General features: G+C 43.7%; 1 protein-coding gene across 3 annotated transcripts; it reads right to left on the reverse strand.

Moving 5' to 3' along the window:
* Positions 1-2,836: 2,836 nt before the first annotated feature.
* MAGED2 (MAGE family member D2) lies at positions 2,837-11,153 on the reverse strand. 3 transcript variants are annotated; one of them, XM_079124184.1, is made up of 13 exons: positions 11,021-11,153; positions 9,451-9,524; positions 8,620-9,111; positions 7,699-8,007; positions 7,515-7,578; positions 7,209-7,288; positions 6,630-6,724; positions 5,741-5,820; positions 5,605-5,647; positions 5,227-5,289; positions 3,976-4,090; positions 3,150-3,586; positions 2,837-2,971 (listed from the first exon to the last, which is right to left on the reverse strand). In XM_079124184.1, exons 2-12 carry the CDS (start codon positions 9,493-9,495, stop codon positions 3,158-3,160), a joined length of 1,815 nt encoding a protein of 604 aa, XP_078980310.1. In that variant the 5' UTR covers positions 9,496-9,524; positions 11,021-11,153; the 3' UTR covers positions 2,837-2,971; positions 3,150-3,157. The 3 variants fall into 3 exon arrangements, with proteins under 3 accessions (XP_078980310.1, XP_078980309.1, XP_078980311.1); XM_079124183.1 differs by lacking the exon at positions 11,021-11,153 and adding an exon at positions 10,391-10,514; XM_079124185.1 differs by lacking the exon at positions 11,021-11,153 and adding an exon at positions 9,703-9,727.
* Between the last annotated feature and the right edge of the window lie 7,967 nt (positions 11,154-19,120).

Here is a 19,120-nt window from a genome sequence, read left to right on the forward strand (position 1 = left end):
AGTCTCACTCAGATGTGACCCTGATAGGAAGTAAGAAAGGGAGATCCTTCTAGGGGCCACACATCTGACTGATCTCTTTATTCAGAAAGCAACCTGGCCAGGAGCACTGATCAGTATGGATTAAGTCAGGCCAGTTGGTCAGAGACCAGGAAGGAATGAGATTGGAGGACTGATAGCAATAATGATGAGGCAATAAAATACATAGTGAGTATACATTGTGTGCAAGTTATAGTTTTAAGTGCTTTGCCTACATATATGTTGAGACAGTGAGTAAATCGCTTAAGAATGAGTTGTGTGGGAGTATTTGTGTCCCATGTGCATGCTCACCAAAAGGACCATGACCAACCAGTGCAATCTTGTCAATTTTTCTGTAGATACCACAGTGCCTGTTCAATGAGTCAATGAATAGAATGGTCATAGAAGTGATGGATGTTATGCCTAGGTTCAACATGGATTTAACTGCACATTTAACTTTTAACTTAAAACATTGTCATTAATTAACCCTGTGTTGAATAAAAAGTAAGATTATGTTTACTCTTTTATGTAAATATACACAGTAATTAGATATATAGTATACTTGTGGAAATCAAATTTCATGGACAGGGGACAACTGGGATAAAAAATGTCTAAGAGCTTCTTAGAAGGTGATAAATAGGTGAAGAAACTGCTCAAGGAGCTCTGCCCATTCCTAGCCAAGACACATGAAACAATAAAGAATTATCTGGGATTTAATGAATGATATAAAGGAAAGACTGGAAACTGTGAGAGTCCATTCACATTTGGCATCCATGCTGATAAAGGTGGCAAACACAAGAACAAGAATCTGTCCCCATTTCCCCTGCCAATATTCCTTTTCCTCTTCCCTATCCCAATATTCCCCCAGTTGCCAGGGATCAGACTTGCTCTCTTCTTCCCTGTCTCACTGCCTTCAAGGCCCCACACATGACAAGTGAGGGAAAACCAATTCCTTGTCAAGTTCTAGGCTTTGTGGGAGGGATGAAGACTTGAGGAGTCCTGCAAGTCCAGTGGCCAGTGGAGGGTACAGAAGTAGGAAAAACAAAGTTCTTTTGTGATTGATTCATCTTTTATCAAGCACTTCAAATTAAATTATTACAATCATAGTCCCTGAATTCTTCACTATCCCTCATTACTCCCTATCTCCTCCACTTTCTAATGAACAGCACCTGGAAATGTGGGAGAACCTTGGACATTGTACCCACCAGAAATTCCTCCTAGGAGGCCAAAACTGCCTCTGACCTTGGGCACTACACAGCCTCCTGAGGCCACCATGTCCTGTTCATTCATGAACATCTACTTCTAGTGAAGAACACATCAGCAGTGAAAGCAGGTCTCAATTCACAGTCACAGGCAAAGAGCTGTCTCACTCTGGATAAGAGTCTATTTTTTTAAAATCCTGTTTCCTATTCAATAAACAATCTGCCTTTATTGCTTCTAGACTCTATAGTAGGGAAGAGGTAGCCATTACAAGGGCCTCGTTGTTTGCTAGACTGGTTCAGTGATTAGGAGCCTGGTAAAGTATGGATTAGAGATAGTGAGGACTTCTTGGAGAGAAAGGTTTGGGGCAGTACAACCCAAAAACAAGGAGGAGAGTCTCTAACAGCATGAGGTCCCTGTCTCCTCACTGGCAGTGTAGCTAAGAGACCACCACCTTCTACCACAGGAGACTTTGGTACCTAACTCATACTGTTCCCTTCTACCCCAAGTTCTGCTACAGTCCAGGTGCTTTTACTATCCACATGAATAACCCAAACAATACTCTGGCCTCTCAAGCTATTGACCTCTCACCTGCAGGAACCATCTCCTCCTCTCCCCTTCAACCACCCACTCCTCAGACCTCATCATTACCAAAGCTCTCTCTGTGGTCCTCTTAAATACAATCAGCCCCCTAACCATTCCCCCAATATAACCTGCCAGTTTCCTCATCACTCCACTCTTACACAGCAGCCACTCAGGGTATTTACTTAACATTATGCCCCCACTCACAGACTTCATTGAGACTCCTATCCATAGATCCCCATGTTGTTCCCCAATCAACCTCACACTCTTATCCTTCTCCAAGCCTGTATAGGCCCCATGGTCCACCCTTCCAACATTCTGCATCTGTACTACATGTCAGGCAGGAACACAGTAGTGAAGATCTAGACCCATATTCACTGTCCTTTGGTCTAGATTCACTCATTCCTTATTCCAAATTCAAACAGAACTCAAACTTTGAAAGAAACCAATCTCATTCTTGGCTTACATAGCCCTGTTACTGAGCACCTTGCCATATTCTCCCAAAATTCATGTGTTTCATCTTCTATTGGGGCCTCCCTGTTGCTTGACATCCTTTCATAGTCCCCAGAGTCTTGTCTGAACAGTGTGTTCACCCAGGGCTTCCCACAACTCATTCTCTCTCACCTCAGGGACTGGGCTGCATGATTCAATGTTTTAACTTCTCCCTTTCCATTGGTTCCTGACCTGTTAAGTCACTCTCTCCTTCCCCAAGAAAATGGTCCCTTGTTCATGTATCTCTGTTTAGCTACCCATCTCACCCTTTCCTGTTTTTCATCTATATTTCTAAAAAGGAGAGTCCATACATGATGTACAGTCTCCTACACCTCTGCTTTCTGCTCTAGATTTGCCCACCCCAGGCTTCCTTCTTCAAGCAAGTGTCTTCTCTGCCTATGACCCCCTGCAGCCTCTCCCAGAAAGATCTGCTAATCTTGCTCCCTAAAGCTAATACTGTCACCTCAAACTAAGCATAGACTAAAATTGAAACTTTCCCAATTTCTTTTAAAATGCGACAGCCCACCAAAAAATAAATGCAATCAACTCAGAAATGGCAAATAGATTTAATGCAGAGTGTCAACTTCTGTTGATTGATAGTGGCTGCCTAGAGTGCTGTTTTGAGTAGGATTCTGAGGGTGCACCCTGGCTTGAAGAGAAAGACTGCTGGGATTAGGAATATCTGCAAACAAAAGTAAAAGAAAATTTAAAAATCAATGTATATTCACCAATCAGGAAGGAATAAAATGTCAAATGCAGTATCTTTAAATCTCTATATCATTCTCAAAACCAGGCTTCATTCAGCTCCTCATCCCACTCCCATGAGCCCCAGCTGCTACCACCAAAACCATGACAGATACCTGAAATCTCACTTGTAGGAGAAACCACAGGCACCAGAACTGCCACTGGTGCTGGCCCCAGCTCCACCAAGGCCAGCAAAGAGCCCAAATGTGAGAGTGGCAGTCAGGCTGGCACTGGCACTGAAGCCACCACTGGCACTGGCACTGGCACCGGCACCGGTACTGGTACTGGCAGCAGCACTGGCACCACCACCCTCTTGGGCTTTGGCTTTAGCTTCAGCTCCCGCCTGGATCCGGGCTTTGGCCCAGGGTCCAATATCAGCTTCGTCCCAGTTGCAGGGCCCAGCAGCATTTTCAGAGCCAAGCCCAATGCCCATTCGAGCTCTAATCTCAGCCCTCGCCTTGGCTTCAGCTGCAGCCTCGGCTGCAGCCTTCAAATCTGCTTCCATTGCCTCACGGTACTGAGCTGCCCATTCCTTGGGATCCTTCTTTTGTACCTGAAATGGAAATAACCATGAGAAGAATCATAATCAGAGAATTAAGTACCTACTATTTGCTAGGCACCACATTACATGCTATATGTAATAGCAATAAAATAGTTAAGTACTAATAGTAATTCTGCACCTACTATACTATTCCATCCCTGCACTGACACTTTCTAGTCCCATGACTGGAACGTATCACCTACCAACCTCTATGAACCTGTTTTCTCACATGCAATAAGATAATGTCATATCAGCTGTAAGTGCCTGCCTTCATGTCTGGAAACTAACAAGAGACTTCAGAATGTTTAGATATGAACTACAGGCTGTTCTACACACAGCCTTTCCCAGCCAGGGGCACCCCATGCTCTTGATATGCCAAGCTCAAGCAGCTCTCCAATTACCTTGCAGGCAAATTTCAGGACTTTCATCTTGCTGGTCTCATAGTATGAGCGCAGGCCCCAAAAGAACTCATACTCAGGAGGATTGCTATTGGGGACTCTGGCATAGTCCAGGTACCTTAAAAAGAAAGGTTCAGAGTTTCATTTCCATGTCCATCCAAGGCCAACCCATGCATGGACTGTACAGGCTTTAGGTGGTCACCTCCCAAACTAAATACTGCAGCTGTCCCCTTAGTATTGAGCCATCTCACTGGTCCTCTCTGAAAGTCACATGGAGGTGCAGAGGGTACACATGTAGGGCATTTGTTCATAGGGAAGCCACAATTTTTGTGCCCCTTGTCACAATAACCCCATATTCCTGTTGGGTGTGTTGTAAACAGAGAAGCATTCTTCAGGCCCCCTGCTCTGAGCACACCCTACCACAAGGGTTCTCAAGCCTGGCTGAGGCCCCTGGAAAGATCTATTATAGAAAATGACTAGAAAGACTATAAAGGAAGAAACAGTCAACCAAGAGCAGCCTGCTCTTTATATATTACCAATCATGTGTGTGTGTGTGTGTGTGTGTGTGATTGTGTGAGTCTTCACAAGTTCTCCAAAGAACAATGTTAGGCTGGCTCTAACAATGTTAGAAAGTCAAAAGGATTGGACTGCAGGCCCTAAAGACCCTTTTACCAGCTGCTGGATATTCAAATAACTCCTCTCAGAGCCTTAAAGTCCCTGAACCATAAAAGGGGATGGGAAGACATTCTGCAGGGTATTTATGAAAATGAAATCAGATGACAAGTCATATCACCAGCATGGTAACTGGCTACATGAAGTTTTAATGCTGGGGCATTTCTTTATGGAAAGGAATTTCTATGAAGTTTTGCTTAGCACAGTAAAGTGAACCAAGGCATTGGAATCAAGATCTAAACACAACTCTTCCATTGATATCAGTGTAACCCTGAGCAAATGGCTTCACCTCTCTGAGGATGAGTTTCCACAATTTGTATAATGCTGTTAGTGATGATCCTTCCCTTGTAGAGTTGTCCCCAAGACACATGAGAGTCCACATAATACAGCAGGAAATACACAATGCACTTATTCCCTATCAATGCCCCCAAAATAAGCTACCAGCTGCACACATATGTGCATTCACATACATACACACATGTGCACACATGCATATAGAAATTCACTTATGATGCCTTCATTGCTCAGTTGTTACACAGGCAAAATACATGGAACACACCAACACTAGCCAAAGATACTTACTTCTGCTTCACAAACTCATCAGTAATGAGCTTCTTCACATCCCCAAAGAGTGAGTGATGTATCCTGAGAGCAGAAGAAAGACAAATAAACAAACAAATCAATGCCATCAGAACAGTGGCACTTCCCAGACATGGTCAGAGGCATTTCCAAGATAGAAAACAAATTCACCACAGGGGGAAGCTTAAGAGACAGTGAAAGAGGGTACAGAGTTCGAGACCATTTGCCCATCCACCCAGGTCAGAACCCTGGGTCTTCTACCCAGCCCAGCACCCCCCCACCGCCTGCTCCACCAGACCACCAGGCTGATGCAATCCTGGGACCGTCCTCTCTTGCCAAAGGACAACACGGACAGCAAGCGCTGAGAGAGCCCAATCATACCCAGGGCGCAGCCCCAACTTGCGCAGCACCTCCCAGATGACAGCTGCAAGGGGAGGCAAGAGGGGATGGGGACAGAAAATGAACACATGGAATTCAGAGCACAGCCACCCATTAGGCTACATGCCCAGCCACTCACCCTCACTGGACCTATTTCCATTCATGAAGATGATGCTAAGAAGCACCATGAGGAGACCCAGCTTGGGTGAGTCCTTGGTCCTAAGGAAATAACAGGACAGAGAAACTTTATGTCCAGAAGCCATGTTCCAGCTCACTAGGCTACCCTCTCCTAGATTCCTCAGATAAGGGAGAATTCTTTCTAGTTTATGTTTCCAGCTCATGTCACCCCAGGCAAGTCACTCAGACTCATAAGCCAAGGTGTCCCATTCAGTAAAGTGGGAAAACCACATCCTATCTCTATCCCAAGTTGCCAAGATGGAAGAACACCTGTCACAAGCTGACCAGGTACCCAGTCAATGTGAGTCCTTTCTTCTCCCAGAGTCCTCAGACCTGAGCCATTCTAGGCAAAGCCCCAGTGACAACACTCCCCATGATCTTGGGAGAAGTTCCCTGCTCTCTCCAGCCTTCAGTCTCCATATGTAGGCAGTATGAAATAAGCACTATGCACAGATGTATGCACAGCATATCCAAACCGTTCTTGCCCTTGGAGCATCAAGATCCACCCACACCAGGAGGTCCTCCCATGAGAACCACTCTGCCAAGGCCAGGCCAGCCATTCAATAGGAAGAAAGTAGGCAATAGGCCTGCTTTCCTGGGAAGCTTCTGAAGAGATGACTAATCTAACAGCAAGAATGTCCCACCCTAGGCTCCTATGATCTTTAGTCAATCATAATCTTGTACTACTACTGTGTGGAGGACTCTGACCATGAGTGGGAGCTGGGACAGGACTTTTTAGGCCCTGTCTTCCCTGACTCTCTAAGAGGATGTGGTTAGAGAGGGCAAGAAAGAGGTAGTACAATGGATGAAAGCAGAAACCCCACTCCAACCCCATCCCTTTTCCAGCTTACGTTCCCAGTATTCCTGCATCTGTGGGTTCTAAGGTGCTGAGAAGAATGTACAAGTGGTCATTCTTATCAATTTCCTTCAACTGAATCCCAAATACCTGTGGATGGGAGAATATCTTGTGAGATCACAAAATTCAGTTTCTCAGGCACCATGCAGCTAACCATGTACCCAAGGGTTCTGTGTGTGTGTGAAAAATCAGTGAAATACTGCTCACAAAGCACATAGCTAAGTGCCCAGCACAAGTAAACAAGCAATAAATGTACTCTTGTCATTATCTTTGTGATTAGTGGGAACCTAGGGAGAAAGGTGAGTATCTGAAATACACAAAAGTACATGTCCAGCAGAAGACAGATGCCAGGACTAAGTTGGGTGGATTGGATCTTAGCTGTGCTTTCACCACTGACTTGCTGCATGACCCACGGCTGGTCTATGCCCCTCCTTAGGCCACTGTCTGATCATCTTCCCAGTAATGAGGATCTATTAGTCCATCTCTGTGGTTCCCCACCCAGAAGAGACAATGTGTACCATTGTTCCATTTGAGGTTTCCCCAGTCTACCCATCCCCCAGGCCTGCCCCTTCACCTTCTCCAATGAATAGCCTGCTCGTTCAATGATTTCAGGGTACACATCAGTGTATTCTTTGATGATGTCCTTCAGCATGTCTGCAAGGGGAGAGTGTTGCCAGCACCTGGGCTAAAGAGATGCCCCATGCCCAAGCTACTGACCCTTTGCCAACCATGCCATAGGTGGCATAACCAGGTTCTAGCACTGCCAAATTAGAACTCTGGGAGGAGAGCGATAGGAGTGTAAGAGTGAGGGATCAGTCCATGGAAGAGAGGGCAATGGAGGGCAGAGCTTGGGGAAGGGGTAAGGTTAATAGGACTCTACCTGAGCGTTTGATGGGAATCTTTGTCTGGTCTTTAGATAATAGGTACTTCACCAAATCATTTGCCTGGAAGAGGAAGAAAAGATGAAAAGACCAATATAAGTGGGCAGAAAAGCTGAGAGGTTAGCAGAGAAGAGGGCAGCCAAGGCAGTGGAAAAAGCAGGATGGAAAGGGTAAAGTTCTTACCCTCCCTTGCAAAAGGGCAACATCTCTAGGTGGTGGTGCTTCAGGCTCCTGGGATGACTGAAGTTTGGCAGCTCTACGGCGGGCCTTCCCCCTGCGGGCTTTAGGTGACCTCAGGGAGAGCAAGGCTCTCCGGGCCCAAGCAGCCAACCGAGTTCTTGATGCCCTACGGGCCCAAAAGGCTATGGGCCCCCTTGAGGCCCTGCGGGCCATTGAGGCCATCAGGGCCTTTGAGACCCTTCGACCACCTGTGGTTCCAGAAGCCTGACTCTGATCACTATTTCCATCCTCTTCCCCATCCAGATGTTTCACCTGCACAGACAGAGAGGAAGCTCAACACCACCAAGTGAAACAGATCCTTTCTTCTCACCCTATTTCTTCCAGGAACCACCCCCTAATCCTGCCCCAGTAATAACAGCCTAACTCACTAGACTCGGTCCTTACAGAGTGTTGGGTTTGTTTCCCTCACTTCCCGTTGGGAGTTTCACCCCCACAGCAGACCAGGAACAATCCAAGGGTGGAACCTGAGTCTTTTCCTCTTTCTATGTGCCCCACTGGCTCCATGTGTACCATCATGGACTAGTTTTATCTCTAGGATTCAGTGTCCTTCTTTATAAAACTGAGACTATAAGAACTACTTTCAATATTTAATGAAATAACTTATATGAGTATGCCTAGTTCGGGACCTAAGGCATGAGTAATTACTATATAAATATAAACTGCATCACATTCAGATTGTAACTACGTGTATTCCTGTCTCATCTCCCCACCAGTCTCTCTGAAGAAAGGAATGATATCACAGTCTTCTCAGTGTTCCCCATAGCTTTGATGATCACAAGAATCTTTCTAAATGTTTGTAGAACAAATGAACCAAGTGAGAAGAAATGAATGGAAAAGCAAGGGTGGTGACTGCAGAAGTCTTACCTTTCGGGCTTTCTTGGCCTTGACCTTGGGCCGAGTATCCTGATTCTCCTGAGCCTGAGCAGCTGCACCCTCAGACTCAGGTTCATCTGCTGGAGCCTCAGAGGCAGCAGTCTCAGTCTCCAGAGCCTTTGTATTGACCTTCGTATCAGCCACACAGCTGACTTTTTTGGTCTCGGTGGCAGGCATTGTTACAGCCTGCAGGTCAGTATTCTGTGTCTTGGTGTCAGCTGTTGGACTTTTGTTTTCAGCTGCCAGAACCTGAGCATCAGTCAGCTGGGTGGTAGGTGAGGCCTGGCTGGTAGCTGACTCCTGAGCCTCTGAGGCCTTTGAGATCTCTGTAGCCTTTGAGATCTCTGTAGCCTTTGAGACTCCTGAGGCTTTGGGGACCTTTGCAGCCTCTGAGGCCTTCGGTGTCTCTGAGACCTCCAAGTTCTGGGTCACTGTCAACAGGGTCTGCATCATGGAGCCACTGTTCTTTTCCGAAGGTTTAGCCTGCAAGAGGAAGCAGGGAAGCTCACTGACCTTCTCCCCACCCACAAGTGGGCAAATGGCTCCAAAATTCCAAGGCCACACTTCTCTGACCTGTATGGGCTCCTACTTGCTGTATGTTCTGACCACCTCTGGCTCTCCTTCCTCTAAGCAAGAACTTACGATAGAAGAGGGGCCCGCCCACCCTCTCCCTTTCTCCCTCCCTCCCTCCTGAGGGAACCCAGGCAAGGAAGTGGGTGGAGAAGGACAAGTGGGATGAGAAGGGAAGTGCCAAGGGATTTGGAGCAGCAACAGGAGCTGGAGAGGAAAAGCAGCTGCAGAGAGGACAGAAAGAGGCCTTACCTGGAAACGAGTTGGACCCACACCACTCTCGCTTGTGTCAGACATGTCTCAAGTTGGCCTGGCAAGAGCTGAGCCTGAAAGGGAAAAGATCTGAGTCAAGTAGGGAGCCCAATGAATGTCCTCTCCCTTTTGCCCAGAGGTTGAGCCTCACCTTCCCTAGGGCCCCAATCCCAAAACCCTCCCCCACCCCCGACAACTCTGTTCTCAGATACAGAAATCCAAAGACTAGGTCTCAATTCTCTGCAGCCGCACCCTCCCCTTCTCCAGGAAGATGTGCCAGCGCGGCAGCTCTGGGGACCCCGCCCCTTTTCCCAGTGCACCCCCCAGCCGCAGGTCGACAGTGCGCATGCGCGTCTGCAGCAGGGCCCATCTCAGCCCCGCCTGCTTTCCCAGCACAAGCCCTTTCTTTGATGTCCACCGTGCACATGCGCATTCGGCAGCTGGCCCTTCTCGGTGCTAGCCTTTCTCACACGCCCCTTTCTAGCGAAATATGATGCGCATGCGCAATAGTTCCGCTTTCAGTCCAGCACCCAGCCCCAATACACGCCTCTCTTCAGGTCCGCAGTGCCCTTCAGTCCCGCCCCCTCCCCAACAAGGCTCTCTCCCAAATTGTCGCAGTGTCTGGTGGTCCCCGCCCCTCCCCTAATCACACCCACCCCACCAAGTCCACAGTACCTCCTGGTCCCGCCCTTTTTCCTAACACGCCCCCCTTCAAACAGGGGCAAAACACATCTAGGTCCCGCCCCTTTCCTATTATACCCCCTCCTCAAATTGAACTAGTGATTCCATCCTGGGCCCAGCCAAACTGGGTCCAGTTCCCTCCCTTTCCAGCCGGATGGATCCGGTATGATCCGGTCCTTAAGGCAGGTTTTCTCCAGATCCTAGAGGGTGGGGCCGACCCCTAGTGGGCTCTCATCCAAAGCTGGGCCCCACTGCTCACCTCGTCCTCCTACAATTCCCGAGTGCGTCCACTCTCTCCAAGCCCCTCCGAAACTCGGAGACTGCCCTCCCCCCTCCAGGCCGGAAGTGGTCCCGCCCCTTTCCGCCTCCCTAGGGGGCCTCCGTCCCAGCCTGTCTGCCCCTCCCCCGCTCCCTGCTCCTCATTCCTTATCCCCCCTCCCTATTCCCTCTGCCCCGCTCCCTACTCCCTAATCCCCCATCGCATTTCCTATTTTCCCCACAGAATTCCCTATTCCCATTCCTTACATCCTCTTCTGAGTTACCTATACACACCCTCCCCCCAGTATTCCTTAACCCCTCTCTGCATCCCGGACTCTCTTCTGTGGATCTCCACTCCTCCTCAGTATTCCCTTCACCCTTGTATTCCCTGTCCCCGACCCGGCATGCTCCGTTAGCCGCTTTTCTCCCCTCCTGCGCTAGTCTCTATTCCTCAGTCCATATACAGCCTACTACTTTTATCAGTCGTCCTTATTGCCTTCCACCCACTCCAGGTCATCTCTGCTCCAGCTGCAGTGCTGCAATAAGAATTGACCACCTGCCTTTCTGTGGGTTTGAGGGGGTTGGAATCACTGTCTGGCTGCCAGAAAACCCCAATCTCGACGCCACTCACCTTGTCCTCGAGCAAGTCCGGGATGCGTCTGCCCTCTCTCAGTCCCTCTCCGAAGTCTCAGCCTCCTGGACTAGAGCTGCAGACAGCCCAGCCCAGCCCAGCCCCTTTCCGCAGCCCCCTGCCACCCCCCCTCGCCTTCCTCGGGGGTGGGGCAATGGGGCCCCGCTCAGGGCTGTCTGACGCCAAAGCCCATGTTTATGCCACTGTACCAGGCTCGGTCTGAAGCCCTTCCAATCCAAACCACCCCCTGAAAGCGAGTCATTCATTGAATTTATTTATTTTTATATCTTTATTTTTTCTTATTACAAAGGTAATGTGTTAATGTTGTCAAAATTTGAATAATGCAAAAATATGTAGCAGACCAATGAAAGGCCACCCTTAACTCATTTCCCCCAAAATGCCACTATTAACATTTTGTTACTCATTCCTGTAGATTTTTTTTATTCATTTACTAATTATTTGGATTTTCTCTCCACACATGGTACACTATACTTACTGTTCTGTGACCTGTTTTTTCTCTCCAGATATATGTTTAAACATCTTTCCCTTGGTGCACATTTTTCTTAACAACTGCATAATCTTTTCCTTATCCCATAACTTATTTAGCCAGTCCAGCATTCAGGGACATTCTGATTACTTCATTTTATTCCTCCGCTATTGCATGTAGAGCTACAGGATACATCCCAAAATCTGTATCGAACTCATTTTTTGTTGTTATGGCAATTTTTGCTAACACAATTGCTATATAACTCAAATGATACAAAGTGTATCAACTTATTTCAAAAAGTACACAGAATAGCATTCCCACCAACAATGTCTCTTGTGTTTTTGTGTCACATGTGACAAACATTTTTCATGTTACTTATGATATACAAAAGGATTTGCTGTACAAAATATTTAATTATTATGTAGTCAAATATATCATTTTTCCTTTATCATGACTGGCTTCTTTTTTGCTTTTTTGTTTAATTAATTTTTATTAATGCATTCTAATTATACAAGTATTTGGATTAATTATGACATATTCATACATGCACATAACAATTTGGTGCATTTCATTCCCTATTACCTCCCCTTAACCTTCCCTCCTCCCTCCTCCTGGTCCTTTCCTTCTACTCTACTGGTCTCTCTTCTATTTTCATGAGATTTCCCACACTTATTTCCTCCTTTTTTCTCTCTAGATTTCACATGTGACCCTTGACTTTCTGAGTCTGGCTTATTCTGCTTAACATAATGCTCTCACATGCCATCCATTTTCCTGCAGATGATGCAATTTTCTTCTTTATGACTGTATAAAACTCCTCTGTGTATATCTACCACATTTTCTTTACCCATCTGTCTGTCGACATGCACCCAACTGATTCTATGACTTGGTTATTGTGAATTTCACTGTTATAAACATGGGTATGCATGAATTAATATAGTACACTTACTTTAATTCTTTTGGGTAAACATGGAGGAGTGGTATAAGCAGGGTCTATGGTGGTTGCATTTGGAAGCTGTTTCTTGCTGAAAGATGCTTTCACCGCTTCTATTTATAAAAATCCCTGTTTCAAGCACTTTTATGACTCTATTGTTTAAATTTAAATGTCTAATCTTTCCAACGGTTGTTTTGCATAAGGATTCAGTTTGGTTATTTGCCAAAATCATAGTCTCTTACCCCTATACCATGTGCAAACTAAATAATCTTTTTTTAATTCATTTGAAGTGGCACCTCAATCACACAATGAATTAAAATAAGCAATGGAGTCTATTAGAATAAAATAAGAAATAAAAATTGTGGAGAGTACTCAAAATCATCACTGCTTACAAAGCATATTAATGCAGACCCAGAAAACTCAAAGAGTATCAACTAAAAACTTGTTAAATACCATAGTATAATTTAGCATTGTGCTTAACTGCAGAAATAACATTCAATATATTTCCTGTATCCAAATTTGATTCAAATGATTACAACTCTTCTGCTTCATGAGAACACCTTTCCACTTAAAAAGCAAATAAAACGTCCTGAATCGCTTTTATAAATAATTCACACACACACACACACACACACACACACTTTCCCCGTATATTCAAAGCGGGTTTCCATTCTCCTGTTTCCTTTTTTTCTCTGAATCGCTATTTCTTCCAAGTTTGTAATATCATCTCACCACTTTCTTGCCTCCTAGTTTCTTGCCCCATCCATACTTGATGTAACTCCTCATTTTCTTCCAATTCTGGCACCCCAAATTCCTATCCCTTCCAAATTATGACAAGTCATGAATGCCAAGACGAGGACCTGAGTCTTAATCCTGAAAATACTGAGGGATTATTGAAGGACTCCAGGAATGGATAAAACATAGATTTGTATAATAGAAAGAACATCCCAGCTGCTATATGGTATGTCTCACAGAAAAAAAGGAGAGTAGTTATGACGCAAGTAGACATCCGGGTAAGCAATGATTATGTTTTTTCCCAGGGTGGTAGCAATGGAGGTAGTGAGGAGTGGTTGAACTCAGTAGATAGTAAAGAAATGAAAAAATAGGACTTTGTTAGTAGTAATTGGATTGTGTATAGAGGAGTTAGTAGGAAGGTAATGTAACAGGAAACTTGCAGGGACCTGATTTAACAGATTGTGTGGATGGTAACCACTTTCACTGAGATATGGAATACAGAAGAAGGGACAGGTTTGAGGGGAACTGAACATTTTGAGGCACGTAGGGGCACACAAATGGAAATGATCTAGAGGGAGTTGAATATACATGTCTGGAGCTCAGGAAAAAGGTCTGGGCGGAAGTTCTATATCTAGGAGTCATCAGTATATAAATGGTTCTCAAATTCGTGGGAAAGGGCAAGAGCATTCAGGAAGAATGTATTATGCTAAAAGAGGCATGGCCCTAAGAAAGAGCCCTGGGGACTGCAGTGTCTGTGGTATAGGTGGAGGGAAAATATCCCATGAAAGAGTCTGATAAGAAGTGACCAAAGGTATAAGGAAAAAAACAAAAATGCAGTGCCACAAAAACAAGGGAAGTGAATGTTTTAAAAGGAGGGAGAGGTTCAATAGTGTTTAATGCTGCTAAGATGTAAGGAAAAGTAAGTCCTGGAAATGTGCAGGAATTTTCACAATTTGGTGGGGTCTCTGGTCATCTTACAAGGAATATTTTCAGTGCAGATACTTAATGGTATTGATTGTCAATTACTTACACTGGTATCCATTCTCCTCTCCTCCCCTTAGTAATAGAACATCTCATTTATAGATGGATATATAATTTCCCTGAGAATGACGGCCATGAGGATTAGGGTCACCTCTAGGTTGGAGTGGTAAACTAAAAAAGAACCTGGATCCCTAACAATTTCATGGAGCCACCATGAACTGCATACCCTTGGCTTCCTTTTAATGAGATAAATGAATGTATGCCTTATCTAACCCATTACTATTTTTGAGTCTATCCCATGTAGTGGTTTCCTTACTGCAGTGAGTTGAGATGTGACTAGCAGTGAGGTATTCATGGCAATGAGTAGCTTTTCAAGAAATGCCTGAGCCTGCTTTCAAGGCTTTCCCAAAATCTAGGCCTCACTATTTTTCTAGCCTTTTTTCTGCTGTTTTTTTTTTTTTTTCTGAGAACTATCTATAACTGCCTATATTCCACCTAAACAGAATATTTCACTTTTACCATATGTGCCCTGCCTTCTCTTGCCTACAAGTTTTAGATCATGTGAATTCTTCTCCATAAAACACCCTCTGTTACATCTACCACTCTGTTAGATCTACCCTGTTACAACTTACAACATTTTTAAGCCTTTAGGACCCTGGAGTAATAGAGTCATAAACTCCAGGAGATATTATTGGATTCAAGGGAGTGAAGCAAAATCTCAGTACCAGTTAATCAGAGAGACAACTCCCAGAGATTTTTTGAAACCCAAACTTTACCAGTCCCATCTCAATTCTAACACCTTCATAATACTGCAAAACTTCTTGCGACCTGGAGATCAGAGGACAGTAGGCAATCTTATCAGGAGAGAAAAAACAAATTGGTTCACAAATCTTCACCCTTTGATTAGAGAGATTTCTTCCCACCTTCTCATAAACTCTTAGAATCTTTTGCTCATCACTGTTTACCCATGACCACTGAAGAACCTAGAGCACTAGATCTTAGGCCTATTTCCAATATCCATAGATTGGCAAGGAATAAAACCTGAGATTATATGGAGTCTACATATCAACTAAGGACAAAGATGAAAAGATGAGTTATCTCCATTTAGGAGATAAGGAAAAGTAGGCTAAAGATTGCTTAGTGCAAAATGTCAGGAAGAATCCTTTCTAATCCCAGAGGATTCAAGACTTCAGACCTCTGAACATCAGAATGAGAATCCCAAAATATCCTCAGCACCAATACTGTCCTAGCAAACTTCCTTTCCCCCAAAGTACAGAATCGGTATCTCTGAATGTTGGTAAATTCAGAGATAATGCTGGCAGAGGGTGACAAAGATTTCCTTCCAAGAATTCCAAATACTTCTTTAGTCGTCTAAGCTGTACAGCACAACAAATTTAAAATTGGACATAAGACTTTCTCATTCTTTAATCTCCACAGCCTGAGTCCCATTCCCCATTCCTAGTGGGCCTTATCTGTCCCCCAACATACTGACAGCTCCACTCCTTTTCATTTCCAGGTTCCTACATCCTCTCTTTTGATCTGCTGGTGGAATTTTTCCCCTTTTATATGTAAGGCAATTTAACTTGCTTTGTGTCACTCTAAACCCTGAGTGTCATATATCTAAAACAAAATGACTGTATTTTGTTAAACAAACAGGAAATTCCCTGTAGATAAGAAAATCTACTACCTACTTTTGGACTAACACTGCTTCTCCCCTGCTCTTTATACATAGATTCCTTCATCAGAACAAGCTGTGAGGCAGGATTGAGCCATTCAACAGAAAATGAGGAACAACTACTTATTAGTTGTCTCTACAGAGGTGATCATTGCTTATAAAGGAATTAGCCTCATTTTATAGAGGGCAACATTAGGGAATGAAAAAAAGTAAATTGTCAAATGCAATGTAACTATTGAGTGGCACAGGAAGGACTCAAACCCAGGTCGTTGGGATGCCAAATACCACACCCTTAGCCTCTACATTAGGCTAGTTCCAGAATATTCCTTCCAACTCTATAATTTGGATATAGTTTGTCCCCCAAGGGTTCATGTGCTGAAGACTTGGGTCTCAGAGTGATGTTATTGAGGTGGTGGAAGCTTAAGACATGAGGCCTAGTGGAAGGTGATTGGGTCATTTAGAGAACTACCCTTAAAAAGGGTTAATGTAGTTCTTATGAGGCCTTGGTAAGTTTCTGCAAGAATGGGTTAGCCTGGCCCCTGAATTGTCATATGATCTATCCTTTTTGCATGTGATTTCACCATAATGTCATCTGCATTGTTTTGATGCATTCAAGGGGTTCCTCACCAGATGTGAAACAGCTAGGGCCCAATCTTAGACTTTGAGCCTCCAAAACTGTGAACTAAATAAGTCTCTTTTCTTCATAAAGTAGCCAGCTTGGGTATTTTGTCATAGCAATAGGAAACAAGGTAATATATCAATCCTCTTCATAAACATGTTAGGCATATTACAGTATGATTTTCAGCTATGAAAGCAAGTCTAACTGGATCTCCATATACCCATGTAGATATTGTCATAAAGTTCAATAGGATATATAATTATTTCATTTGTGTGATCAACATAAAGTTTTTAACATTTGATTTTTTAAAAAATTCATGAGTTTACCTGGCAACAAATCAAACAATACAGAAAATCTTGTGATGAAACTAATCCCCTGCTGGACCCTCTCCAGCTCCAATCTACCCCTCCAAACCACCTTTTAAGATTCTTTGACTTTGGTTCGCCCAGCGGTTTCCTTCAAAACTCTAGATCATATGTATGTAATGTTTCTTGGTTTATAAAATTTAGACAATATCCTGTTCACTTCTGAAGATAACAATGAGGATTTTATGTATACTGCTCCCTCACTCTTACTTCTAATTGCCTGCAATGGTTAACATCAATATTCCTTTTTGCTACTGTTTAATTTTGTATCTTGAAAAAATACTAAGACATTCATTTCTTATTCTATTCATTTTTGAAAGTTAATTTCAACTGTCCACTTTTGAGGCAAGGATATTAGGGACACTGCCCTCCCCCTGCAGATTCAGTGTCCCTCACTGTCAGTTTTATCTTTACTTTTGCATTATCCAGATTATTAACATTTACATTCCATTCCATTCCACATTAGCTCTTCCCTGCTTTGTCTCTAATGATTGACTCAAAAATCTGAAAAACCAACAAGAAACATTTACATTATCATGGCTATGTAAATATTTTTCAAAATCCAGCCAAGTAGTGAGCCACGAATACACTTCCTTCTCTACAAGTCCAATGTCACAACCTTTGGGCCTCTCAAAGGAGAATGTTTCTAGCAACAAACAAGGTCAAATGGAGTTTCTTTTATACTCCATTAACTGCTTATAGTCATATTCTATTTTGTTTTGTATTTGAACCATGAATTTCTTGCATAATTATACAGAGTTTATAATAACTTTTTCCCTTGAATTACTTTGCTTTTATTATATTCACTCACTCAACAAATATTTATTGAGTGTCCACTATGTTCCAGGCATTGTTCTGGGAGCTGAAGACACAGCAGTGAAGAATACAGATAGCAATTCTTGCACAACATGGAACTAATTCTAGTGAGGGAAAGAGAAAAACTAATCAGATAAATATGTAAAATACATAAAGATAAAATGTAACATAAGAGCTTTAGAGAAAAATTAAGCAAGTTAAAAGAGATGGAGAATGCCAGTGACGGTGGGAGGTTATTTCAGTTCTAAATAGGGTGGTCAGAGAATTACTCAGTGAAAAGGTAGCATGTGAGGAAAGACTTGCATGAGGTGTGAGAGCTACCCAAGTGGATACCTGGGGAAAGACTATTCCAAGCAGAAAGAAAAATCAGTGCAAAGTCCCTGGGGCAGGATCTTTCATGGCATTTTTCCCCATGCCTGGCATTTTTGAAGAATATAAAAGCCAAGGTTGCTACAGTGGTGGAGAAAGGAAGGGAGGAAACTAATAGGAAATGAGGTCAGATAGGTAATAAGGGCTCACCTTGCCAACCCTTCTCACATAGGACTCTGTAAACCATGGTGGTATCCACCAGAGGGGTTTGGACAAAGGGAAAAGGATCTGACTCGAGTTTTTAAAGGATCTGAAAATATACTAATGGGGGATGGGGCAGAACAGGGAATGACAAAGGACCAGTGTGGGGACTGCTGCAGTAACTGTTTGAGTTGGATCCACTATTTCCTGGATTCGCTGTTCTGGGAGCCTGCTCTGCAGATCATTCTTTAGCAGGAGGAAATTGACTTCTACATATGTCTTTCATAAAGTTTTCTTCATGGTTTCTGTTCTTTTGATCTGGAATTTCTATTATGTAAATGTTGAACCTGCTAGATTGACCTATAATCTCTTACATTTTCTCTCATATTTTGTTTCTTTGATTTTTTACCTTACATTCTGGAAAACTTCCTCAATGTTACTTTTCAGTCTTTCTGTTGCTTTTTTATTTTAACAACTTGTTTTCAATTTCTGAGTCTTTCTTTTCTCTGATTGTTTCTGTTTTGTGACATCTAGTTCTTGTTTTATGCATGTCTTAAATCTCACTGAGGAACATTACCATTTTTTCCCTGAAGTTCTCTTTTGTTCCCAAATTCCCAAATTGCTCTAGGGTCAGTTGTTCTATTTATTTTAGTATTTTGCTTTCGTGCTACAGACTTCCTTAATTTGCCTGAGAATCATTGGTTATCTATTCATCTTCAACAGAAAGTAACTGGGTAGCTGATGTAACTTTTCTGTTGCTGTATAAGGAAAGCTGTTATGTAGCTAAGACTCTCCCTCTGAAGAAATTCCAACAGAAAACTTTGTGTGGACTTGGGGGAGGTGGCCACTGACAAGCTTTGGAACCCCCAAATGTCAGAATGAGGAGGTTCTTGTTATTCAATGCCCAAATACCATAGGGAAAATCTGAGTGTCTAGGGGAAGTTAGTCATCAGAGATTTTGCCCTGAAGGTAAGTGCTGGA

The sequence above is a fragment of the Sciurus vulgaris genome (assembly GCF_902686455.1).
Source record: "Sciurus vulgaris genome assembly, chromosome: X".
NCBI classification, from domain to species: domain Eukaryota; kingdom Metazoa; phylum Chordata; class Mammalia; order Rodentia; family Sciuridae; genus Sciurus; species Sciurus vulgaris.

Bases quoted from the DNA above. Each gene is read 5' to 3' on its own strand.
- MAGED2 (XM_079124184.1), bottom strand. From the start codon at position 9,495: ATGTCTGACACAAGCGAGAGTGGTGTGGGTCCAACTCGTTTCCAG. The intron at 8,008-8,619 runs GTAAGACTTCTG...CTGTCTGTGCAG, and splicing joins AGGCCAAGAAAGCCCGAAAG to GTGAAACATCTGGATGGGGA. The intron at 5,821-6,629 runs GTAAGCTGGAAA...TTATTTCCTTAG, and splicing joins GATGCAGGAATACTGGGAAC to GACCAAGGACTCACCCAAGC.